Genomic DNA, 21,262 nt, shown 5'->3' with positions numbered 1-21,262 from the left:
AATCCAGGCGCCCTCCCTAATGTCGGGGCGCAATCCGACTGTTGGTTGGAGGTGATGGCGCAGGGCACGTGGGTGGGGTGTGATTTCTCATTCACAGAACATCCACCCACGGAACCCCTTCTGGGGTGATCATTAGCTGGGGGATGGGGAGCGCCACCAAACCGAGTCATGAATGAGGTCAGCTGAGCACGGCCTCCCAGGACCGGGCCATTGCCATGGCAACCGGATGGCCTGCGCAGTCGGCTCCTAGCGCTGCGGGCGAGTGCAGAGCGCCGGGCGGCCACGAGTCGGGAAGACGACCAGAGCCTTCCAGCCTCTGTCCTGCTGGGGACAGGGCTCTGTTGGCCGCGAGGCCGAGCTGGGATGCACCGTCGCCTCGTGCTCTCCTGAGAGGCAAGAAGATGACGGCCTCGCAGGAGCCCCGCCCCTTCCCCCGGGAGGAAGTGGGGAGCCTAGTGCGGCTCCAGCCCCCGTCCCTCTTCAAGGGGCTGTAGGTAAGCGTACAGCAGGTGTCCCGGTTCTGACATCCCATCCCCTAGTCACTCTGCCCTTTTCATTTTAAACTTTTGTTCCTGGAGAGATTCCCAAGTGACTTCCTGGCTAAGTAAGAGCTGGCCTTTCAAACGGGGTTGCTGAAAGCTGTTCTCCAGAGAAGTGAAACCCCACAGCCAGCCTTTGGGGTAGACACGTCAAGGGCAGTTTCTGAACCCCAGCCTTTGCCTCATCTTTCCAGATCTGTAAAATAGTGATACGGATCTCAAAGTTGTGATGAGGATGAAACCCTCGATAGAGCAACCACCGTGGCCCCGCAAGGAGGTGAGAGCCGTCAGTAACTGTATCCGCCCTGGATTCTCTTTGCAACAATGTTGAAGACATTTGCTGCACGGCCCGCCTCTTCGGAGGTGCCCTCCGGGTTGTCTAGGCTAGCTAGACACTGCCTTCCCTCCGTCAGTTCCTGTTCAGTTCGTGCCTGTGCTCTGTTCACCTACTTGTAATTAGGTTCAGGAAAGGGTGGACCCAGCATGTGCTAGTCATGTGAGACGCCGCCTTTGACATTCTTGGAATTTTGTTTTTTCTTGCCACCAATAGGCCTGGTGTGCACTGAAAGAGCTGAACAGGAAACACCCAGTTCACACACACACACACACACACACACACACACACACACACACCCTTCACCTAGAGCTTCTCACAGAACACCAGTTGTATTTCAGGAGGCGTTGGAGTGTCTGCACTCTAAACAATGGCTGTCAGGCTGCAAACCAGAGAAAGTGAGGTTTAAACACATTTCTTCAACTGGAAAAGCATAAAAGTTTTAAAAATACAGACAAACAATGGTTCTAACATGATCTTCTTAAGAGCAGATGATAGCTCTCCATGGCCAGCCTGGCTTCCTCTTCTCCCCAGTTCTATGTGGGTGCTGGGAATTGAACCCAGGGATGCACTTCTAAAAAAAAAAAAAAGTACACTATGTGTAAGAAAATAAGATCTAAAATACATTTGAGTTAGAAGTATTTTTGAATATAGACAAATACCTCCAGGTTAGTACTGAGTCAGTTTGTGTGCCCACGTTTACAAACCTGACCTGCTATCAGCCTACGGATTGCTTTCTGCCCCCTTGAGTTGTCACTCAAGGTCTGTCACTTTATATTAATTTGCTCTTCCTTAGAGCCAGTACTTAGAAACTGGTTTTGGCCACAAAGTAGCTAAAAAGTGGGTTGTGGACGCAGTAGTTTGCCACTTTTAAACCCAGCACTCAGGAGACAAAGGCAGGTGGATCTCTAGGCCAGCCTGGTCTACAGAGTGAGTTCCAGGACAGCCAGAACTATGCAGAGAAACCCTGTCTCCAAAACAAACAAACAAAAGAAGTGGTAGTTTACACCTATAATTCCAGAACATGAAAAGCAGAGGCCAAAAGATTGCCAAAAGTTCTAGGCCAGCCTGGTCTACCTAGTGAGTTCCAGGCCAGCGAGAGCTATACAGGAGATATTGTCTCAAAAATAAATAAATAGGGGCTAAAGAGATGGTTCAGTGGTTAAGAGCACAGCCTGCTCTTCCAAAGGACCTGGGTTCAATTCCCAGCATCCACATGGTAGCTCATAACTGCCTGTAATTCCAGTTTCAGGGGATCTGACACTCTCATACAGACACACATGCAGGCAAAAACCCAATGTACACTAAATAAATAAATAAATAAATAAATAAATCTTAAAAAAATAGGTATTTCAAAAAATAAATAATTGTTTTAAGTAAATATAAAAACAGGTTAAAGATCAGTGAGATAGTTCAATGGAGAAGACCCTGCCAGGCCTGGGACATGAGTCAAATTCCCAGGACCCACATTCTGACCTTCACACGTGGTCCATGATATGTACACACAAAAATAAATACATTTTATTGGAAAAAATAAAAACAGTTTAAAATTCTGGCATCCTGCCTTCACTTAACATCTGTCTCCTCTGTTTTAATTTGGGTCAGATTCCTATATAACTGCACATAAGCATGTTTATAATTGAAGGAGTGTCTGCCCTAGACAGAGACCAACCAGACCATACCCCATCAAACCTGCTTCATCACAAAGACCTCTCCCCTAGATAAGGACCAACCAGGCCACACTTCGGCAAGCCTGCTTTATCACAGACCTCTCACCCAGGCCCAGTCCTCTGTTTAAACCTGAAGCTCATGCCAGTGCCCTCAAAGATGAGAGAAATGTTTACCTCCCATATTCCCCAAATGGCTGTTTTAATTAAACTCCCTTTTTGCCTCTAGCTACGTATCATGTTGCATTCTAAGTATCTGAGCATTTTCATTGCAGCCAGCAAGAACAAACAAACAAACAAAAAGAAACCCCGCTGTGTAATGACTCCAGGTTTCTGTGTAGTGATAGGTTGAACCCAGGGCCTTACCAGCAAACACTCTGTCCCTGAACCACAGCCACAGCCTCCAGTTCACTCTTGGAAACCTGTATTAAATCTGTTTTGTCTCTATGAGATTTTCCCTATCCCTTAGAATCTACTAAAGTAACATTTCAAGTCTCCTTATACTAGACCTTTAAAGTTTAAGAGACCTTTAAACTTAAAAAAACTGGCCTAGATGTGGTAAATGCATGCCTGTAATTTCAGCACTCGGGAGGCAGAGGCAAAAGAATTGCCACATGTTAATGGCCAGCCTGGGCTACATAGTAAGACTCTACCTCAAAATAATCAAATGAATTTCAAAAGTGTTCCAACCTATGCATCTGTCTGTTTTCTGATTTCTATCTGTCTGATTTCATAGACAGGAATGCATAGCCAGATTGAGGGACTTGCCTCCCACAGGCTTCTGCCTCCGCACCCAGGATGAAGGGCTCATCCAGGAGCTGTATGGAACCTTTGCTGTGAGTCATGTTGGCACTGGTGAATGAAACAGAGATGAACAAGCATTGAAGTAAGAAATGGCGGTGTATGGCACACACCTTTAATGTCAACACTTGAGAGGTAGAGGCAGGAAGATCTCTGTGAGTTTGCAGTCACCCTGGTGAACACTGCAAGTCCTAGGCTGGCCAGAGCTACATGGTAAGTGAGACCCTGTCTCAGAAAGAAAGAGAGAAAGAGAGAGAGAAAGAAAGAGAGAGAGGAAAAAGGGAGGGGGGGAAATGTCAGCTAAGGTGGTGGTACATCTGTACCCTAACACCCAGAAGGTTGAGGCAGGAGGATCAAGGCCACCTTTGGCTACATATTGATTTCTAGGCCAGCCTGTGCTATGTAAGACTTTGTGTATATATATAAAATCATTCTGAGAAATTGGAATAGCTATCATGAAAGAGCCCAATGAGATGGCCCAGAAGAACATACTGGGATGTGGCATAAGCAGGGAGTCTCACAGGCAGGTAGGAAGGCCTCCCTGAAGAGGTGACATTTAAACAATTTAAACAGAAAGGCGAGAAAGGAGAAGCTGGGCAAGCACATTTCAAGCAGAGGCTAAGAGATGAATTTTTTTGTGAAAGGTACTAAAAGGCCAGATAGCCGCAGAGAGGCTGTAGAGGTACAGAGCAGACCTGGGAGACTGGATTCCAGTGCATTGGAGTTCCCACTCAGCAGAAGGAGCTGATTTAGATTCGGGGGTGAGGGACAAGGTTGTGAGATGGTCTCTCGTAGCACAGGCTAGCTTCAAATGTGAACTCCTGATCCTCCTGTCCACATGCTGGGATTACAGATGTGTGCCGTCACACCCAGCTTGGTTTGTTTTTTAGACAGGACTTTGGTCTCTACAGATGTAAAGACAGAAATAATTTGAATTTTACTAAATTTGGTCTAAAAGGGTAGCTGGTTTTTCCCCTAAGGTGATAGCTGAGATCAGCTTTGCAGGCGACTGACTGAGAGTTTCCGCCACTGTGAAAACCTTCCCACGGCTAAGTAAGTACAGCACAGAGAAGAAAGTTGGCCTTGGCCTACACGGAGCTGGGCAGATGGAGATACAGCCAGTGGACAGAGGCGGTGAGAGGGGAACTTGCCTCCCGTCACCTCTGGAACTTTCCTCGCCCTCCGTGTGCACAGCAAACCCAGTCTCCGATATTGTAGCCAAATCTTCAAAACAAACAAAACATAAAAACCTTGGATTTTTAAAATTGTGTGTGTGTGTGTGTGTGTGTGTGTGTGTGTGTGTGTGTGTGTGTGTGTCCCTATGAATGCAGGTTCCTGCAGATATAGAATCCCCTGGAGCAAGAGTTACAGAGGGTTGTGAGCCGTGGGTGCTGGGGCCTGTGGAAGAACAGTATGGGCTCTCAGCCCTGAGCTGCGTCTCTAGCTCCTGACTTACTTTCCAGTGAGCAGCATTGAGAACCTTTCTTTGAACTGTGATATTCAATAATGTTCTGGTAGCAGTGGGACCCCCAAAGGCTTCCGAATTTCGCAGAAGTTTCCAACCACAGAAAGAACCAGAGGCAGAAGAGTGGATGAGAACAGGAGAAACATCCCGGGGGAGGGATGGATACTGTACAAGCGGAGATGAGAGAAAACAGAAAGTTCCTATGAATCTTTGTAGGTGAGTGGTGGAAGTTTGCCCATGGCGGTAACACTTGGAGAAGTGGATAATGAAATCAGGAAAGGACCCAGAGTTAAGTTTAAGTGGTGCTAGAATTCAGGGCCTCTGTCATGGTGGGCGGGTTCCTTTCCTATTGAACCACACTGTCAGTGCCAGGACCCTGGCCATCAGGAAGCCATATCTGATCAGTGCACACAGTAGGTTCATTATGTAAACATCTAAAGGATGGAGGAAAGTGTATTGGGGTCTCTCAGAGATGAGGAAAACCCTGAACAAGTTGTCTCCAACCATGGAGTTCATTTTTAAGCAAGTGTTGAATGTTTTACTAAGCCCTGACTTAATACAACAAACTGGTCCAAGAAAAATATGACCAAGACATGCTCTTTTGTTGGCCAAATAGAATGTGACATATCCATACATTAGCTTTGTGAGACAGTCTCATAGGGTAACCCTGGCTGCTCTCCAGTGCTCAGTCCCCCTTCTCGCTCCTGAATGCTGGGGTCACATAGAGACCCAGCAAACACAGCAACTCTTCAGTGTACTACTTGGAAAACTCCACATTCAAATGTTAAGAAATCAAGGTGTAATCCCAGCCCTGGGGAAGGAAGAGGCATGAGGACCAGAGACAACATCATCCTCTACAGATGGAGTTCCAGGCCGCTCCGTGTTCCCTGAGACCCTGTCTCACAAGAGTAAATAAACAGGGCTGAAGAGATGGCTCAACTTTTACTGCTTTTGCCGAGTTCAGTTCCAAACACCCCAGTCAGGCAGCTCACAACCACCTGTAACTCCAGCTCTTTGAAGGCCCTGTACCCACATTTGTACATTCCCCCACACAGACATGCACATATATACAAAGTCAAAAATATTTTTAAAAGCACTATTAAAGTATAACGAAGGGCTGGGGAGTGTGCTCTGCTTCTGAAGAAGTTTGCAGAGTCCAGGCCTAGCACACATGAGGCCATGTTCCACCCCAGCTCCACAGAAACCAACTCCAGCACGTTTTTATAATCCTACCACTATTGGGGGAGGTCATCATTGATACATGAGTCAAAGCCCAACCCAGCTACATGAGGACCTGTCTCTTAGAAAATTGAGGAATGGGGCTGGAAAGATGGCTCAGTGATTAAAAATACTTGCTGCTCTTCCAGAGGACCAGAATTTGGTTTGTAGCACCCACATGAAGGGGCTCACAACTGCTTATAACTCCAACTCTAGGGAACCTGATACCCCCTTCTGGGCTCCAGGGCACTGCAGTCCTGTGGCATAAACATGAGTTTAAAAATAAAATAACCTGGCATTGTAGTGCACACCTTAAATCCTAGACCTTGGAGGCAGAGGCAGGTGCATCTCTGTGAGCTTTTGGCCAGCCTGATCTACATATTACATTCCACACCAGCAAATATCGGACTTTTATGAGTTTGGGGAACTGATGAGACGTTTCAGAACATAGAAATTACTTCAACATGGAGTATGTGACACAGAGTATGGAAGAACCAGGAATCATAAATTGAGAGCTGTAAAGTCACAGACTGTCTCTCCCAGAAAGAGCTAACAGGGACGCTTGATCCCTTCAGGCTGAGGGACCCGGCCTTTTAAAGAGTAACCCCTGCCAGGTGTGGTGGCACATCCTTCAATCCCAGCAGAGGCAAACAGATATCTGTGAGTTCGAGGCCAGCCTGGTCTGCAATGGGAGTTACACAGAGAAACTCTGTCAACAACAAAAGGTGACCCCTGTCATAAAGTAGCAGCTGTGTGTTCTAATAGTTGTCTCTTTTTAAGCAATTTGTAGCCAGACATTCTAGTGCATGCCTATGATTCCAACATCCTCAGCCAGCTGAGGTAGGAGGATCAGGAGTTCAAGGCTAGTTTTGACTTCTTTGTAAGTTTGAGGCCAGCCAGGGCTACAGAAGGTTGGAGAAATCCCTCAGAGGTTATAAGCACTTGCTGCTCTTGTAGAAGACCCGAATTCTTCAGATCAGACACCCTCTTGTGGCCGCCTGGGGTTCCTGCAGTCAAGTACTGCACATACAGACAAGTAGACATACAGGTATATAGGTAAGTTTTCCAAAGAAATTAAAGGTGGGTGGGCACTCACCTTTAATGCCAGCACTTAGGAGGCAGAGGCAGACAGATCTCTGTGAGTTCTAGGCCACCCTGGTCTACAGAGCGAGATCCAGGACAGCCAGGGCTGTTATACAGAGAAACAAGCAAACAAATTAAATACGTGCACTATATATTTCTATATATTTTTAAAAGGGAGAGAAAGTGGGGAAGGAGGGAAAGGGAAGGTAAAGTGAACCAGTCAGTCCTCTGATCTGGAACCTTTGGACTAACTGTGGAATTGCCTACTCCCCACATCTTTTTCTCAGCCTGTCTTCCCGTGCCTTAACATTTTCTAAAACTGGAGAAGACAAAGGGAAAAAGTTCGAAGGGAGCAGAGTTTGGGCTCATGCCCTGTTTCCTTGAGCTGTCCTCTGTCATTAAAGACGTGTCCTTCCAAAAGAAAGGCATCTGTTTCCAGCCCACGCAGACCTAAACTTTTTCTCATCACGTGCCTGACCAGAGCCAGTCGGCAGCCATGTAATGTGATCACCAGGGCCAGCCTCCTGACCCACCCAAGCTGAGCCGGGTGACAATAAGGTTACCCTGTAGAGCTACGCAGCAGCCACACACACAAAAAAAAAACCCAGAAGCACTACAGGCTGGACCTGTGGCTTGGAGACAGGGAACAGCCCTCTGCAGAGGTGAGCAGGGGACTGTTGGGAGGGGACTCTTTGGGAAGGCCAGGATACATCCAAGTCCCCCTCTGCCATCAGCCTGCCCTCTCCCCTCCTCCACAGGTGAAGTGTGCCTGGGCTGTCCTCTACCTGTTTCTCACGGAGTCAGCACCACCTGCCTGTGTCTGCCCCCTCTGTCTCCTAATAATGTCGCTTTTCTCAAAACTGACGGAGCTCTAGTGAACCGGGTCTACTTCTAAAGCTGGTAGGGAACAGTTCCCAAGAGGGAAGTGAAACTGGAAGAGACTGTTGGGAGGCAACCCTCGTCCTGGCAGGACTGCAGCGAGCTGCCATACTCCCTCCGGGAGGATGTGTGTATGTATGGGCTGCGAGCTCGTCAGCCAGGTCCAAGTGCCTTCAGTACAGCAGCGGCTCCAGGTTTTGGACGACGATCGGTACGTCCAATGGCCTCAAGGAAGGACTCCCACCAAAGCTACTGGGTAGAGATGGAGCAGTGGAGAAGTGCTTTGCAGGAGAGTCCTAGGTGCTCAAGCCAGGCAAGACAGGATGCTGCTGCAGGGGAGCTGCTGTCAGGTTTTCTTGTAATTCCAAACAGATGTCACCGGCTGAGACAGAGAGATTAAGTCAATTTGATAAAAGAAATGCAAAAAGGGTCTGCTTTCGCCTCTACCACACAAGTCACCAGCAGGAAGGAAAGGCATCCACGGGCTCAGCCACAAGCTCTGAGAGAGAAAAACAAAACAACTTTTCTTGTTTGGGGCTCTGTTTGTTCAGCAAGCGCTTCCTGGAGGCGGGCTGGATGCCAAGCTCGGGTTTGGTGCTTTGACCATTATAAGCACAACAGGCATGCACTGCAGGGGCTAGAACCCGGGGCCTTACAGGTGCTAGACTTGTGCTCTGTAATCAAGCCACACATGTTTTTCTTTTTTTGTTTAATTGTCTTTTGAGATAAGGTTTTGCCAAGTTGTCCAGGATGACTGTGAACGTGGGAACTTCCTGCTTTGGCATCCAAAGTAGATGGGATTCCAGATGTGCACAACCACACCCAGCTAGCTGGAAACTCTTAAAGGACACTGCCCAAGGAGAGTCTCACCTTCTGGGGAAACTTCAGCTCCTCGGTTCTGTATCAGCTACTTTTCCCTCTGTCTCTTCTCAGACAAGGGCCACTGTTGCTCTTGGGAGCCTTCTCCTGTGGAAGTGCTCATCTAGGCTGCTGCGTCTGAGGCTGGTGACTGGCCAGGAGACCCTCTTGACTGGCTAGCTCTTCCCTAGAGTGCAAACAGAGGCTGAGGGTGGGCAAAGGGTCATGTCAGTTGCTGTCTCTCTCATTAGAAATCTTAAGGAACATGGAGCCTGAGACAAAATGTTAAGAAGCTTGGCTTCCACTGGAGGCCTTGTGGGGTTTGGAGTGAGTCACTTTGACAAATCATTTCTGGCCAGGCATTGGTAGTGTACGCCTTTAATCCCAGCATTAGAGAGCCAGGCCCATCTCTGTGAGTTTGAAGCCAGCCTGGTCTACAGAGTGAGTTCCAGAACAGCCAGGGCTACAAAGAGAGACACTGTCTAAAAAAAAAAAAAAATCAAAATCAAAACAACAACAATAAAGAGAGGGTCAGGGTAGCCTCCTGAACTGGAAGCCAGGCTGGCCACTAGCAAGCCCCATTAATACTCTTGTTTCCATCTGCCACAGCAAAAGGGTTATTGGCCATGCCTGGATTTTTATGTAGGTTCTAGGGATTTGAACTCAGGTCCTCACACATAAGTACTCTTACCCACTGTGCCACCTTCCTAGCCTGGAGCAAGTCACAGTCTGTCTCCTGAGCTACAAAACAGAGGTAGACCATGAGCTCTGGGTCTAGTTTTGGATTTGGGGGTTTGCTTTGTTTCTTTGATGTTGTTTGTTTTTGTTTTGTTTTCTGAGGCAGGGTCATGTGTAGTCCACATACCTCAAACTCGTTACATAAGGCTAGCTTTGAACTCCTGACTCCTGTCAAGAGTTGGGATGCTAGCCTTGACCTACCACACCCAGCTTGTTTTTGTTTTATAAGACAAGATGCCAGTCTCGCCTGGCCTGGAACTTACTGGATAGCCCAGGCTAGCCTGAAACCCTTCCAGTCCTCCCACCTCCGTCTCCCTCGTGCTGGGATTGCAGGCATGAGGCAACACCAGCAAGTTTGTTGAGGCTGTTACTGTTTTTGTTTTTGTTTTTTTTTTCTGTCCTGTAAGAGTGAGTTATTAGGCCAGGTGTGACGGCACACACCTGTGACCCCAGCATTCAGGATGAGGTTGCCTGGGCTACAAAGAAAGAGCCTGTTGCAAAGACAAAGCAAACTGGATGTGGTGCTGGGCATCCATGATCCCAGCACTCATAAGTGGAGGCAGAGGAGTCAGGTCAAGACCTGGGCTCTTACACCTCTCCAGAGGAAGGGACAAAAGAGACAGGAGGAGCCGCTGGGGGCTAGCCCAGAAGCAGTCCTTCTTGGTTGTCCAACTAGTTTTCTGTTTGGTTTGTTTTAATTAATATTTATTCGCTTTTGTTTTCTATGCATGGGTGTTTCACCTGCATATATGTTTGTATACACGTATGCCCAGTGCCTTTGGAGCCTAGGCGAGGGGGGTTGAATCCCCTGGAACTGGAATTACAGATATTTGTGTTAAGAGCACTTGCTGCTTTTACAGAGGACCTGAGCTCTGTGGCACCCGCATTGGACAGCTCACAACTGCCTTTAATCCCAGCTTCAGAGGAATCCAACGCCCTCTTCTGGCCTCCACAGGCAAAAACCACATACATAATTAAAAATAAAAAGACCAGTGCTGAAAAGTATTAAATTTGGAAAAATCATAGCAAGCCAAGTTCTCGGGAAGAGAGAATCAACTCATTGTAATAGCAGAAACCTCAGTTTTTAGTACATATTATTGTGTCTTGTTCTCTCCTTCCAGAACGTGTCCCTTATCCCAAATGGTACTCACTCTTCTGAACACTGTGTCATCTAGGAAAGTTAGATAATACTATTTTGTAAGTTAGGAACAAGGAATGTCTTTCTTTCTTTTCTTTAAATTTGAAAGGTCTTGTATATCCCAGACTGGCCTCAAACCTAACATGGTATGTAGCTAATGCTGACCTTGAAAGTCTTTTTGTTTGTTTTATTTTTGGTTTTTTTTTTTTTTTTTTGGTTTAGTTTGGTATGGCATTTTGAGACAGGGTTTCTCTTTGTAACTTTGCCTGTCCTGGAACTTGTCCTGTAGACCAGGCTAGCCTAGTTCTTAGAGATCTGCCTGCCTCTGCCTCCTGAGTACTGAGATTAAAGGTGAGGGCCACCACAGGCTGGCTTGTTTGTTTGTTTTTAATGTGTGTTTGGGCATATGTGTGGGTGTGTGCATGAGGACAATCTTGAGTGTCCATCTCATCTTCTACCTTATCGGACACAGGGTCTCTCTTGTCATTCACTACTCTATGTGTACTTCAGGCTAGCTTCTGGGGATTTCACAGTCCCTGTCCCTGGGGTTACAGATGTGCACTATTGTGTCTGGCTTTTCCCTGGATCCTAGAAATCTGAATTCAAGTAATTATGTTTGAGCAACAAGCACTTTGCCCACTGAACCTAAACTCTAGATCCTGCTCCCTCTGCCTCCTGAGTAATGGGATTATAGACATTGCCACTACATCCGATTTAAGAAACACAAGGGCTGGAATCCAGAACTTCAGGCACTCAACCCCTGAGCTGTGTCTCCAGCTCTGACACACAACATTGATTGAATAAAATGATGGAAATGCTAGAGAAACATGCTCTTTGCTAGTGCAACACGCACTAGTGCATTGTTCATGGCCAGCAGGCTCATCTCTCTCAGCCTGCCACACTCACCCTTGCCTTCAAGAAGGTCTATACTTTGTCAGATAGCATGATAAGCACCGAATTCAAGTTCTGCCACTAAATCTCTGTCAAGTTTGAGTCGAACTTGGATCTTCCTGGGGCCTCCTATTGGGTCCCTGATCCATGTGATTGCCATGAGAAGAATTCCAGTGAGTACGGTGGCCTACAGAGGACAGAGTTCATAGCAGAGTAAATCAAGGCATTCTCCAGGAGAGAAGGCAGACTTGAACCCTCTAGAAAGGGGAGAATGGACAACGCCAGAGAAACCACTGTGCTGATGCACATTTTTAGGGAGGCTTTGTTCTATTTCATAAATATTTCAGAAAGTCAGGGGCTGTTTCCTGACCAGGTGATTGACAGGCCCACTAGGATTAACTCTTAAGGGAGGGGACAAGAATATTTGTTCTTTCTGAAGACGATAGCTAGATGAAAAAATTAGGATATTTCTCTTTTAGCTATGCATCTATTGAGAGAGAGAGAGAGAGAGAGAGAGAGAGAGAGAGAGAGAGAGAAAGAGAAAGAGAAGAATTGGTTCTCTCTTCCTGCTTGCTTTGAGGCAGGGTCTCTCTTTTCTTCCTGTCATTAAATTTCCCACTGAGTCTCCTATCTCTGCCTCCCATCTTACCCTCAAGTGCTGAGATTAAAGAGCCAATGGGCTAGCTTTTTGTTTTCATATAGGTTCCAGGATCAAACCCTGCCTAGCAAATGCTTTTACCCACTAAGCTGTCTGGTGTCTAGTGTTAGGAGCTTTGGATCAGTTTCAAAAGCCTCATTTCCACATCAGAATCCTGCTGTTTCAGCTCCTACTTTCACAAGTTGCTGATTATGAGGGTGGGATCCATCCTGCAGACTGCTACTGTTCTCCAGCAACCACACAGGCACATCAGAACAAGACCAGCCTAAGGTAACTTCCAGCTCTTAGATCAGAGAGACCTCCAAGGGTAGAGGGAAGGCGGCTGGAGAGATGACTCAGCAGTTAAGGCCACTTGCTGCTCTTCCTGAGGACACAGATTCATTTTCCACTACCCCCATCAGATGGCTCACAAGCTCCTATAACTAACTCCAGTTTCAGAGGATGTGATGTCCTCTTCTAGCCTCCACGGGAATGTGAGTGTGTGCATGCACACACAGAAACATGAACACACACAGATACACAGACACACAGAGACACACACTCACACATTTAGTTTTGAGACAGTGTTTCCCTACATAGCCCTGGCTGGAACTCAGATTCACAAGCCTTTGCCTCCTGAGTACTGCAATTAAAGGTGTGCATCACCACACTCAACCCGATTTAAAAAAAAAAACTTTAACCGGGAGATGGTGGTGCACGCCTTTGGTCCTAGCACTCAGGAGGCAGAGGTAGGTGGATCTCTGTGAGTTCCAGGCCACACAGAGCTACACAGTTAAAGCTTGTCTCAAAAAAAGAAAAAAATATAGAAATATAATTTTAAATGTAAATGTTGTTAATTTTACTTGTCAGAATTACTAATTTGAACCAGATTGTTAGCTAACAATGTGAAGTCATTTCTGTGTTTGAGGGCCCCCTGCTTTCTTCTTCCTATGGAAGCCTGTCCCTAGAAACTTTCTCTGCTCTCATAAAACTAATTGTCTGTACCAATCATAGAAGGGCTCAGGAGGCAAAGTGCTTGATATAAATACCATGAACTATGCCTCATCCTCAGGGACTCTGGTACCTGATCACCACCTCCAGAGATAGTTCATGGGCGTGTTGGCATATCTCAACAACAAACCTGTGGTTAGGAAACCCTGTGGCTCTCAGGAAATCATAGGTCAGTAGATAAACACCACTCTCATAGCCCCAGGGCCTTCCCACACGAGAGGAGAGTCTTATACTTTGTCCTGTAAGTATGCCCAGAACAGAGTCCAGCCTCTGCACTTCCTCATCCCACACTCTCAGCAAGACCTGCTTCCCAGAACTCAGCTCTGCCTCTTAAATGACCATGGCTGTCACAGATCCAGGGTTGGGGTCTCAGTGAACCAACCCCAGAGAGTCTGCTCCTACCTCACTGTAACATAGAACCTGTGAGCACCTCTCCCCTGGGACAGACTCAGAGTCACCATCCTCTCAAACGATGGTGTCAACTACGATAGATATCATTGGTGAGAGACCCTGGTGCTAATCTTTCTGGCCTTTTTTTGTTTTTTTTTACTAAACATAATGGTCTCCAGTTCTTTCCATCCATCTTACTGAAAATGATAGGATTCTCCTTGTCATCTTTGTGTGGCTGACCTCAATTTTGACTGTCCATTCACTGTTGATGAACACTTAAGTGTTCCTCCCTCTCTCTCTTCCTTGTGAGTGCATTAGTGGAGATTAAATTCAGGGCCTCATATTCAGGGGAAATGTGCTATTATTGACCTATACCCCACACCTCCCTTTATTTAAAAAAGCATTGTTTTTTCTAGAATAAAATCACTTTAGTTTAATTAACTCACATATAAAACACCACACAGCTGGCTCAAGGAAGTCAAACACTTGGACAGCCCAGTTTAACAATCCTCAGTGACCCCCAAACAGTGGGCACAGCCTTCCATGGCCACTAATGCAACAGACTTGTTAATAATGAGGGTTAGTTTGGCTTCACACTTCCACTACCGGTCAGATTCTTACCATAAAGTAACTTGTTCATTAGAGCTTACATTTCAGTTCTTCAGTGTGAAATAATGTTTCAGTTCTTGGTCAGGTTAAGCAAGCATTTGAAAGTCTACACTGCCTCAGCACGGCCTTGAAACACCATAGGGTGACCCCAGTTCTGGGCACACTCCAGAAACTGATTTCAAAAACACAAGACCTTGCACATTGATGCTCTGCCAGCCAGGCTCCCTGGTAAGGGATGTCAGGCTTTGTGGGCTCCGCATTATCACCCCCACTGAAGCCCCCTGGTGTGGGTGTGCCTGTCACCCCATCATGAACCCACAGCCACACTGGCTGCAGTGGTCGCCATCTGGGCAGACTGTCAGAGGGGAACAACCTGGGATGAGAGGATTTGGTCTCTATGTGTCCTCCTGAGTGTTTAAGCTGCTCATCATCTAGATATTCTAAACTGTCAAAAGATGTGTGTGTGTGTGTGTGTGTGTGTGTGTGTGTTCCCACCCTTTATGATACACACTCAGACAAAAGTGCAGTTGTGAATCTGTGCACTCCTGCAGAGACCAGAGTTACAGATGTTTGTGGGACACCTGGCTTACTATATGGGTTCTGGGATTAAAACTCCAGTCCTCATGATTGTGCCACAAGTACTCTTAACCACTGAGCATCTCTCCAGTGCCTCCCCACCTCCATTTAATTATTTATTTTTTATTTTGAGGCAGAGTGTTGCTAAATTCTCCAGTGGGGGGGGGGTTTCAGGAAATGGAATTCCAGATGTGCTCCACTATATTGGCAATTACTCCATTTCTCAGCAGTTGTAAGCAGTGATTCAGTGGACATGAGAGTGTAGACATCTCAGGGCCCTAAGATCATTAGATATACTCATTGGTTAACCTTGAATCACCTAGTTGTGAGTTCCAAAGAGCTGGGATTAAGGGCATGCCCTCTGCACCTGGCTGGTTGCTCATAGCTTCTTCTTCGTTTTTGAGTAGTTTCTTTTTATTTTCTATTAGCATACAAAGTGTTAGTTTCATTGAAAATAAAACTTGCCCTGGGTGGTGGTGGCACACGCATTTAATCCTAGCACTCAGGAGGCAGAGCCAGGCAGATCTCTGTACATTCAAGGCCAGCCAGGTCTACAGAGCGAACTTCAGGACAGATACCAAAACTACACAGAGAAACCCTGTCTCGAAAAAACAAAACCAAACAAAGAGAGTTACGAGCGGCATCTGGGAGAAAATATGCAGTTTTTGTCTAAGACTGGATTATCTCACAGTATAATCCTTTCCAAATTCATCCATTTTCCTGCAAACTTTATAATTTCATTTTTCTTTTTGGCTGAACAAAATTCCATCATGTACAGGTACCATATTTTCATTATCCATTCATCTGCTGATGGACACCTAAGCTGACTCCATGTCCTAGGTGTTATGACTAGAGTAGCAATGAACATGGATGTGCAAGCATCTCTATGGTAGGCCTTGGTGGTTTGAATGAGAATGGCCCCTATAGGCTCATATGTTTGAATGCTTGGTCTCCAGTTAGTGGAACAGTTTGGGAAGGATTGTGAGGTGTGGCCCTGTTGAAGGAGATGTGTCACTGGGGGTGGGAAACTTGAAGATCTGATGTGAACTCTCAGCTACTTGTCCAGCACCATGCCTGCCTGCCTTTGGCCAGGCTCCCTCCCTCTGAACTAACCCTCTGGAACCGTAAGCAAGCCCTCAACTAAATATTTTACTTTAAAAGTTGCCTTGGTCATGGTGTCTCCTCACAATAATAGAACAAGAAAGACATAGGGTATAGAGTCCCTTGGTGTATGCCCGAGAGCAGTATGTCTGGCTCATATGCCAGTTCTATTCATAATGTCCGAGAAATCTCTGTACTCATTTCAACAATGGCTGTGCTCCTTTCCAGGCCCACTGAGAGCATACTAAAGGTCCTTTCTTCTTGGTCTTTGCCAACACTTGTTATCTTTCAGATAAGAGACGAGCTTGCTAGGTGTGGTGGAAGCAGGAGACTCAGAACTTCAAGGATATCCTCAGTCACCATAGTGAGGCCAGCTGACACTGCATGAGACCATAAGGAAAAAACAGAAAAATAAAAGTAAAAGCTGGGGGCAGGGGGCATAGTGGTAGCACAGGCTTTTAATCCCAGCACTTGGGAGGCAGAGGCAGGTGGATCTCTGTGAGTTCAAGGCCAGCCTGGTCTACAGTTCTAATTCTAGGACAGCCAGGGCTACACAGAGAAGCCCTGTCTCAGGGAAAAAAAAAAAAAAAAAAAAAAAAAAGGAAAAAACAGCCATTCTTATAACATGAAGTGAAATGCTGTAAATTATTGTTTCCAGTTCGACCCAGTAAAAGCAAAGTGTATTTATTGTTTTACATTTTCGTATATATTTACAATGTGTCTTGGTCATACCCTTCCACAACTTTCCCACTCACATCTCTTTGTTTGTGGTGGAGGGATTTTTGTTGTCATTTTATTTATTTTTATTTTATGCACATTGGTATTTTGCCATGGATGTTGGGTCCCATGGAACGGGAATTACAGACAGTTTTGAGCTGCCATGTGGGTGCTGGGAATTGAACCTGGGTCCTCTAGAAGGGCAATCAATGCTCTTAACCCCTGAGCCATCTCTCCAGCCACTTTGTTGTCATTTTAAAGATTTTATTTATGTGTATGTGTGTGCATCTGTGTTTGGAAATGTGTGTGTGTGTGTGTGTGTGTGTGTGTGTGTGTGTGTATAGTCCACAGTTGAAGTTGGGTGTCTTCTTCAATCCCTCTTCATCTCATTAATACTATGTAGCCTGGCTGTCTCCCAACACTGTAACTAAAACTTAAAGGCATACACCACCATGCCAGACTATCCACCTTAACTTTTGAAGCAGGATCTCTCATTGAACATGGAGTCTTCTGATTCAGCTAGCCTGACTGGCCAGGCAGTGAGCTCAGGGATCCCTTTGTCCTTGACACCCCAGCATTGAGATGACAATGTGTCCCACCACATGGATCCCATTAAACTTCCTTACTCTGAACTCCTGTCCTCCTGACTGCTGAGTGTTGGGATTCCAGGCACTCTTGCATCATCCTGTCTGCTGTTGGGTGGGAACCCAGAGCTTCCTGGGGGCTGCACACCAGCTCCAGTCACTAAGCCACACCCCCGCCCTGTGTTGCTTTTCACAGTAGCTGTCCTAACCAGTGTGAGGGGACAGCTCAGTGTCCCTTACAGCTAGTGAAACTGAGTATCAATCCACGAACTTATTAAAACTCTGTCATAAAACAAACAGGCTATTCACTAGCCAGGCCAGGGGCAAATCAAGGCAGGCACTAGACCCTGGGGGCTCTTAGCATGCCCCAGCTGTGCCCAGGCTGACTCCTCCCAGAGAACTGTGGCTCCAAGTCAACAATTGAGAAGAACTCGTGTACACTCCTAATTAAATAGAATAAACAACCAAGAAGAACAATAAAGGACAGGGCAGGGCTGGAGAGATGGCTCAGTCAATAAGAGCGCTCCTCACTTTCAGAGGACCCAGCTCAGGCCCCAGAAGTCACATTCATTGTCCCACAGTGACCTGTAGCTCCACCTCCAGTCACTCTGTGAGATGCCCTCTTCAGGCTTCACAGGGACCTGCCCTCATGTGCAATACCACAACACACAAAAACACCTGCACATAATCTTTTTTAAGGATGTAAGGGTATGATTGCTTTGCCTGCATGTAAGTGTATGTACCACATACATGCCTGATGCCTAAGGAGGCCAGAGAGGGCATCTCCTGGAACTGGAGTTACAGATGGTTTTGAACCATCATGTGGGTGTCAGGAACCGAACCTGGGTCCTCTAGAAGAGGAACCAGGGCTCTTAACTGCTGAGCCATCTCTCCAGCCCCCACAGTCAGTTCTGTATGAAGTCTGCCTTCAGTGTTGGCAGAGCTCACAGTCCTTGTCTTTGCCCCTCCCAACAGAAATGCCCTTCTTTCTGGCATTTTCTTAGCTCTTTACTGTTCATTTCCCCAGTATAAGTTTTAGGATCAGTTTGTCTGGTGCCAGCCTTGTCCTCCTTCACTGTCCCCTCTTCAGCGGCATGTGGCAGGGACTCCCAAACCTGTACTTTGTCTTCCAGATGACAGGAGACATGGAAAGCCCAAGACATCATGGGAAGTCCAACCAGGTAAGCACCTACTCTCCCACTGTGCTGGTGAAGGGTAGCCCCTCCCTGGGGGCTCCACAGTCTCTTGTTCCCTTTTGTCTCTACATAGCCATGGCTGGCCTGGTGTTTCTATGTAGACCAGGCTGGCCTCAAACTCAGAAATGCACCAGCCTCTGACTCCTGAGTGTGGGGCTGGAAGATGTGTGCCACCAGCCTCTGGCTCCTGAGTGTGAGGATGGAAGATGTGTGCCACCAGCGCCTGGCTCTCTTATGTTTCCTATACAGTTCAAGGCTTCAGGAGTGGCTGCTCCAAGGTGACATTCTCATGTTAGTGACCAGGCAGAGAACACAGGCTCCAAACCCCTTTAAGACAACACATGGTATTCGTGTGTGTGTGTGTGTGTGTGTGTGTGTGTGTGTGTGTGTGTGTGTGTGTGTGTGAGAGAGAGAGAGAGAGAGAGAGAGAGAGAGAGAGAGAGAGAGAGAGAGAGAAGAACAAGTTGTGATTGGTCTGGGTCAAACCAATCTAGACAGAGGGCAGGTAGAGAAAGAGACAAGAGACTTAAGAGTGGGAAAAGAGAGATGAGAGAGTACATTCCTGAGGCTGTGCCCTAATGTGTACCTTCACTGGCTGTGAAAAGGATGCTTTATCTTTTGATGGAGAGTAGAATGGACAGGGATGAGAGCTGACTTGAAGATTCAGGTTTCTGGGAATGGACCAAGGAAACCATAGGCCCCTCAGGTCTTGAGTCTGGTAGAAAGAACTGTCCTCTCAGGTCAGCCCCATGAAGTTCTGTGCCTGTCCTAGTCATTAGCTCCAGTGAGCCCAGGTGTCCATATCATAGCGACCCCACCTCCTGTATGTTTTTTGAGACAGAGTATCTCTATGTAGCCCTGAATGTCCTGGAACTCACTTTGTAGACCAGGCTGGCCTTGAACTCAGAGTTCCACCTGCCTCTGCCTCCTAAGTGCTGGATGTAAAGACGTGCTCCACCACTGCCCTGGTAATTATGACCTCTGAGGGACTATAAGCAGAGCCTAGCAGGCTGAGGAAGATTGTGGTGTGACATTTGTCATCCATGTCTACAGTACAAGGGATGTGGGTGTCACACTGGGAGAGGCCTGGGACCCTGCTACTTGGTTTCATGCCTTCTATGACCTCTAGTTTAGAATGTTTTGGAGATTGTGTAAGGGCCATCATCCAGTGGTTGTCAGTGGACTTTTTGAAACAGGGTTTCAAGCAGCCCAGACCAACATTGAATTCTTGATCTCCCTTCGACACCTCCCAAGAGCTGAGATTACAGTTTTGTGCCACCATACCTGATTGTAATTGTGACCATTGAAAAAGAGACTCCAGGACACACTGAGTGACTCTTTACCTTTGCCATGAGGTCTGATGACATAACATGGCACAGCTGTTCAATGCCTTTCCTATCCAGATCTGGGTGGCAACATTGCTCAACAGTATCTTGGAGTTGGGGCAATCCTCTTCCCTCCCCCAGTCTAGAGTCCTGGTTTTCACAAACACACCCAGACACAGCCAAGAGCCCTTGGTAGAGAAGGACCTTCCACAGACAGGGAAAGGTTATCCACCTGCTCCCAGCAGGAGCCTGATCAGCCTGACACCCTCACCTCCTGCAGGAAGGACACATCTGGGGCTCCATGAGGAGGACGGCTCTCATCCTAGGCTCTGGGCTGCTCTTGTCTGTAGCCTTCTGGAACTCAGTCACATGGTAAGTGTGCCCCAGACTTTTGGGGTGAGAGGCACGGCATGAAAGAGCTGGCTTCCCAGTCTGCTCGTAAACACGTAAATGCTTTTCCTCCAAGGCATCTTCAGAGATTTTGGGGTGCTTCTGGCTACTTTTGGCAGACCCAGTGGGAGAAACTGCTGTCTACATTTGAAGGCAACGAGTGGATGCTGTTCCTTATAGGTGAGGATCCAGGCTGAGGGCTGTGGGTTGGGCTCCACACTTGTTCTTTCCCCATACTAGTTTATTATAATTTATTGTTGTTGTTTTATTATCATTATTATATTTACTTCATGTGCATGTGAAGGAGGCATGAGCATCCCAGAGCATGCATGTGGTGGTCAGAGGATAATTGCAGAAGTTGGTTCTTGCCTTCTACCATGTGGTACTGGGAACTGAACTCAGGTTTCAAGCTTATTGCAAGGCTTTACCTGCTTGTGAGCTCAATCTGCTGTTTGTTGTGGTTTTTGAGACAGGGTCTCATTATGTAGTCCTGGCTATCCTGGAACTCTCAGAGATCCTCCTGCCTCTGCTTCCTGAGTGTTATGTTTACAGTTCTACTACCTGCCCAACCAGCTGTTTTTAACCAAGGTTTTTGCTGAATACTTGTAGCCCACTGCCCTGTGAGCAAGGGCTTAATATTTCAAAGTGGCAGCTATTTTCTGTCATGGGAAGGACTCCTTAGGTCATCTCCTACTCACAGAGAGTTAGGCTACTCTAAATGTTTCCTGTGATTTAAAAAATACAATCTATTTCCTGTATGTGTTCATGTGTATGCCCGAGTCTACGTACGTGCACCATGCTCATATAGGAACTGGGAGGTCAGAGGAGGGTATTGGTTTTCCTTGGAGTTACAAATGGTTGGGAGCCACCGTGTGGGTACTGGGAATTGAACCTGGGTCCCCTGGAAGAGCAGCCAATACTCTTAACTGTTGAGCCATCTTTACCTAGCTGCCAGGTTTTCCTGTGATTTTTATTTTATTTTGATTTTTCCAGACAAGGCTTCTCTGTGTAGCTTTGGTGCCTGTCCTGGAACTCACTCTGTAGATCAGTCTGGCCTCGAACTCAGAGCTCCACATGCCTCTGCCTCCCAAGTGCTGGGATTATAGGCGTGCGCC

The 21,262-nt window shown here is 46.9% G+C and overlaps 2 protein-coding genes across 7 annotated transcripts in view; both read left to right on the top strand.

The window, feature by feature from the left end:
- The first annotated feature begins 251 nt into the window (after positions 1-251).
- Positions 252-21,262, top strand: part of LOC121831808 (fatty acid hydroxylase domain-containing protein 2-like) — a 30,987-nt gene continuing 9,976 nt past the window's right edge. Inside the window, exons 1-6 of one of the 6 annotated variants that reach the window (XM_076542398.1) lie at positions 312-494; positions 734-816; positions 3,277-3,554; positions 18,370-18,417; positions 20,038-20,129; positions 20,224-20,327. In XM_076542398.1, coding sequence (XP_076398513.1) covers positions 3,552-3,554; positions 18,370-18,417; positions 20,038-20,129; positions 20,224-20,327 — 247 coding nt within the window. In that variant the 5' untranslated portion in view covers positions 312-494; positions 734-816; positions 3,277-3,551. Of the gene's footprint in view, positions 495-733; positions 817-3,276; positions 3,555-7,631; positions 7,770-12,435; positions 12,540-18,369; positions 18,418-20,037; positions 20,130-20,223; positions 20,328-21,262 lie in introns of those variants that run through there. The other 5 variants (XM_076542399.1, XM_076542395.1, XM_076542397.1 and 2 more) reach the window with 5 other exon arrangements.
- Positions 7,712-21,262, top strand: part of LOC102911311 (fatty acid hydroxylase domain-containing protein 2) — a 44,299-nt gene continuing 30,748 nt past the window's right edge. The window contains exon 1 of the mRNA XM_076542401.1: positions 7,712-7,769. The gene's annotated coding sequence lies outside the window, so the exon portion shown is untranslated. The remainder of the gene's footprint in view (positions 7,770-21,262) is intronic.

Source organism: Peromyscus maniculatus, chromosome 8, assembly GCF_049852395.1.
Source record: "Peromyscus maniculatus bairdii isolate BWxNUB_F1_BW_parent chromosome 8, HU_Pman_BW_mat_3.1, whole genome shotgun sequence".
Taxonomy (NCBI): Eukaryota; Metazoa; Chordata; class Mammalia; order Rodentia; family Cricetidae; genus Peromyscus; species Peromyscus maniculatus.
This window is presented reverse-complemented; position numbering and strand designations above follow the sequence as displayed.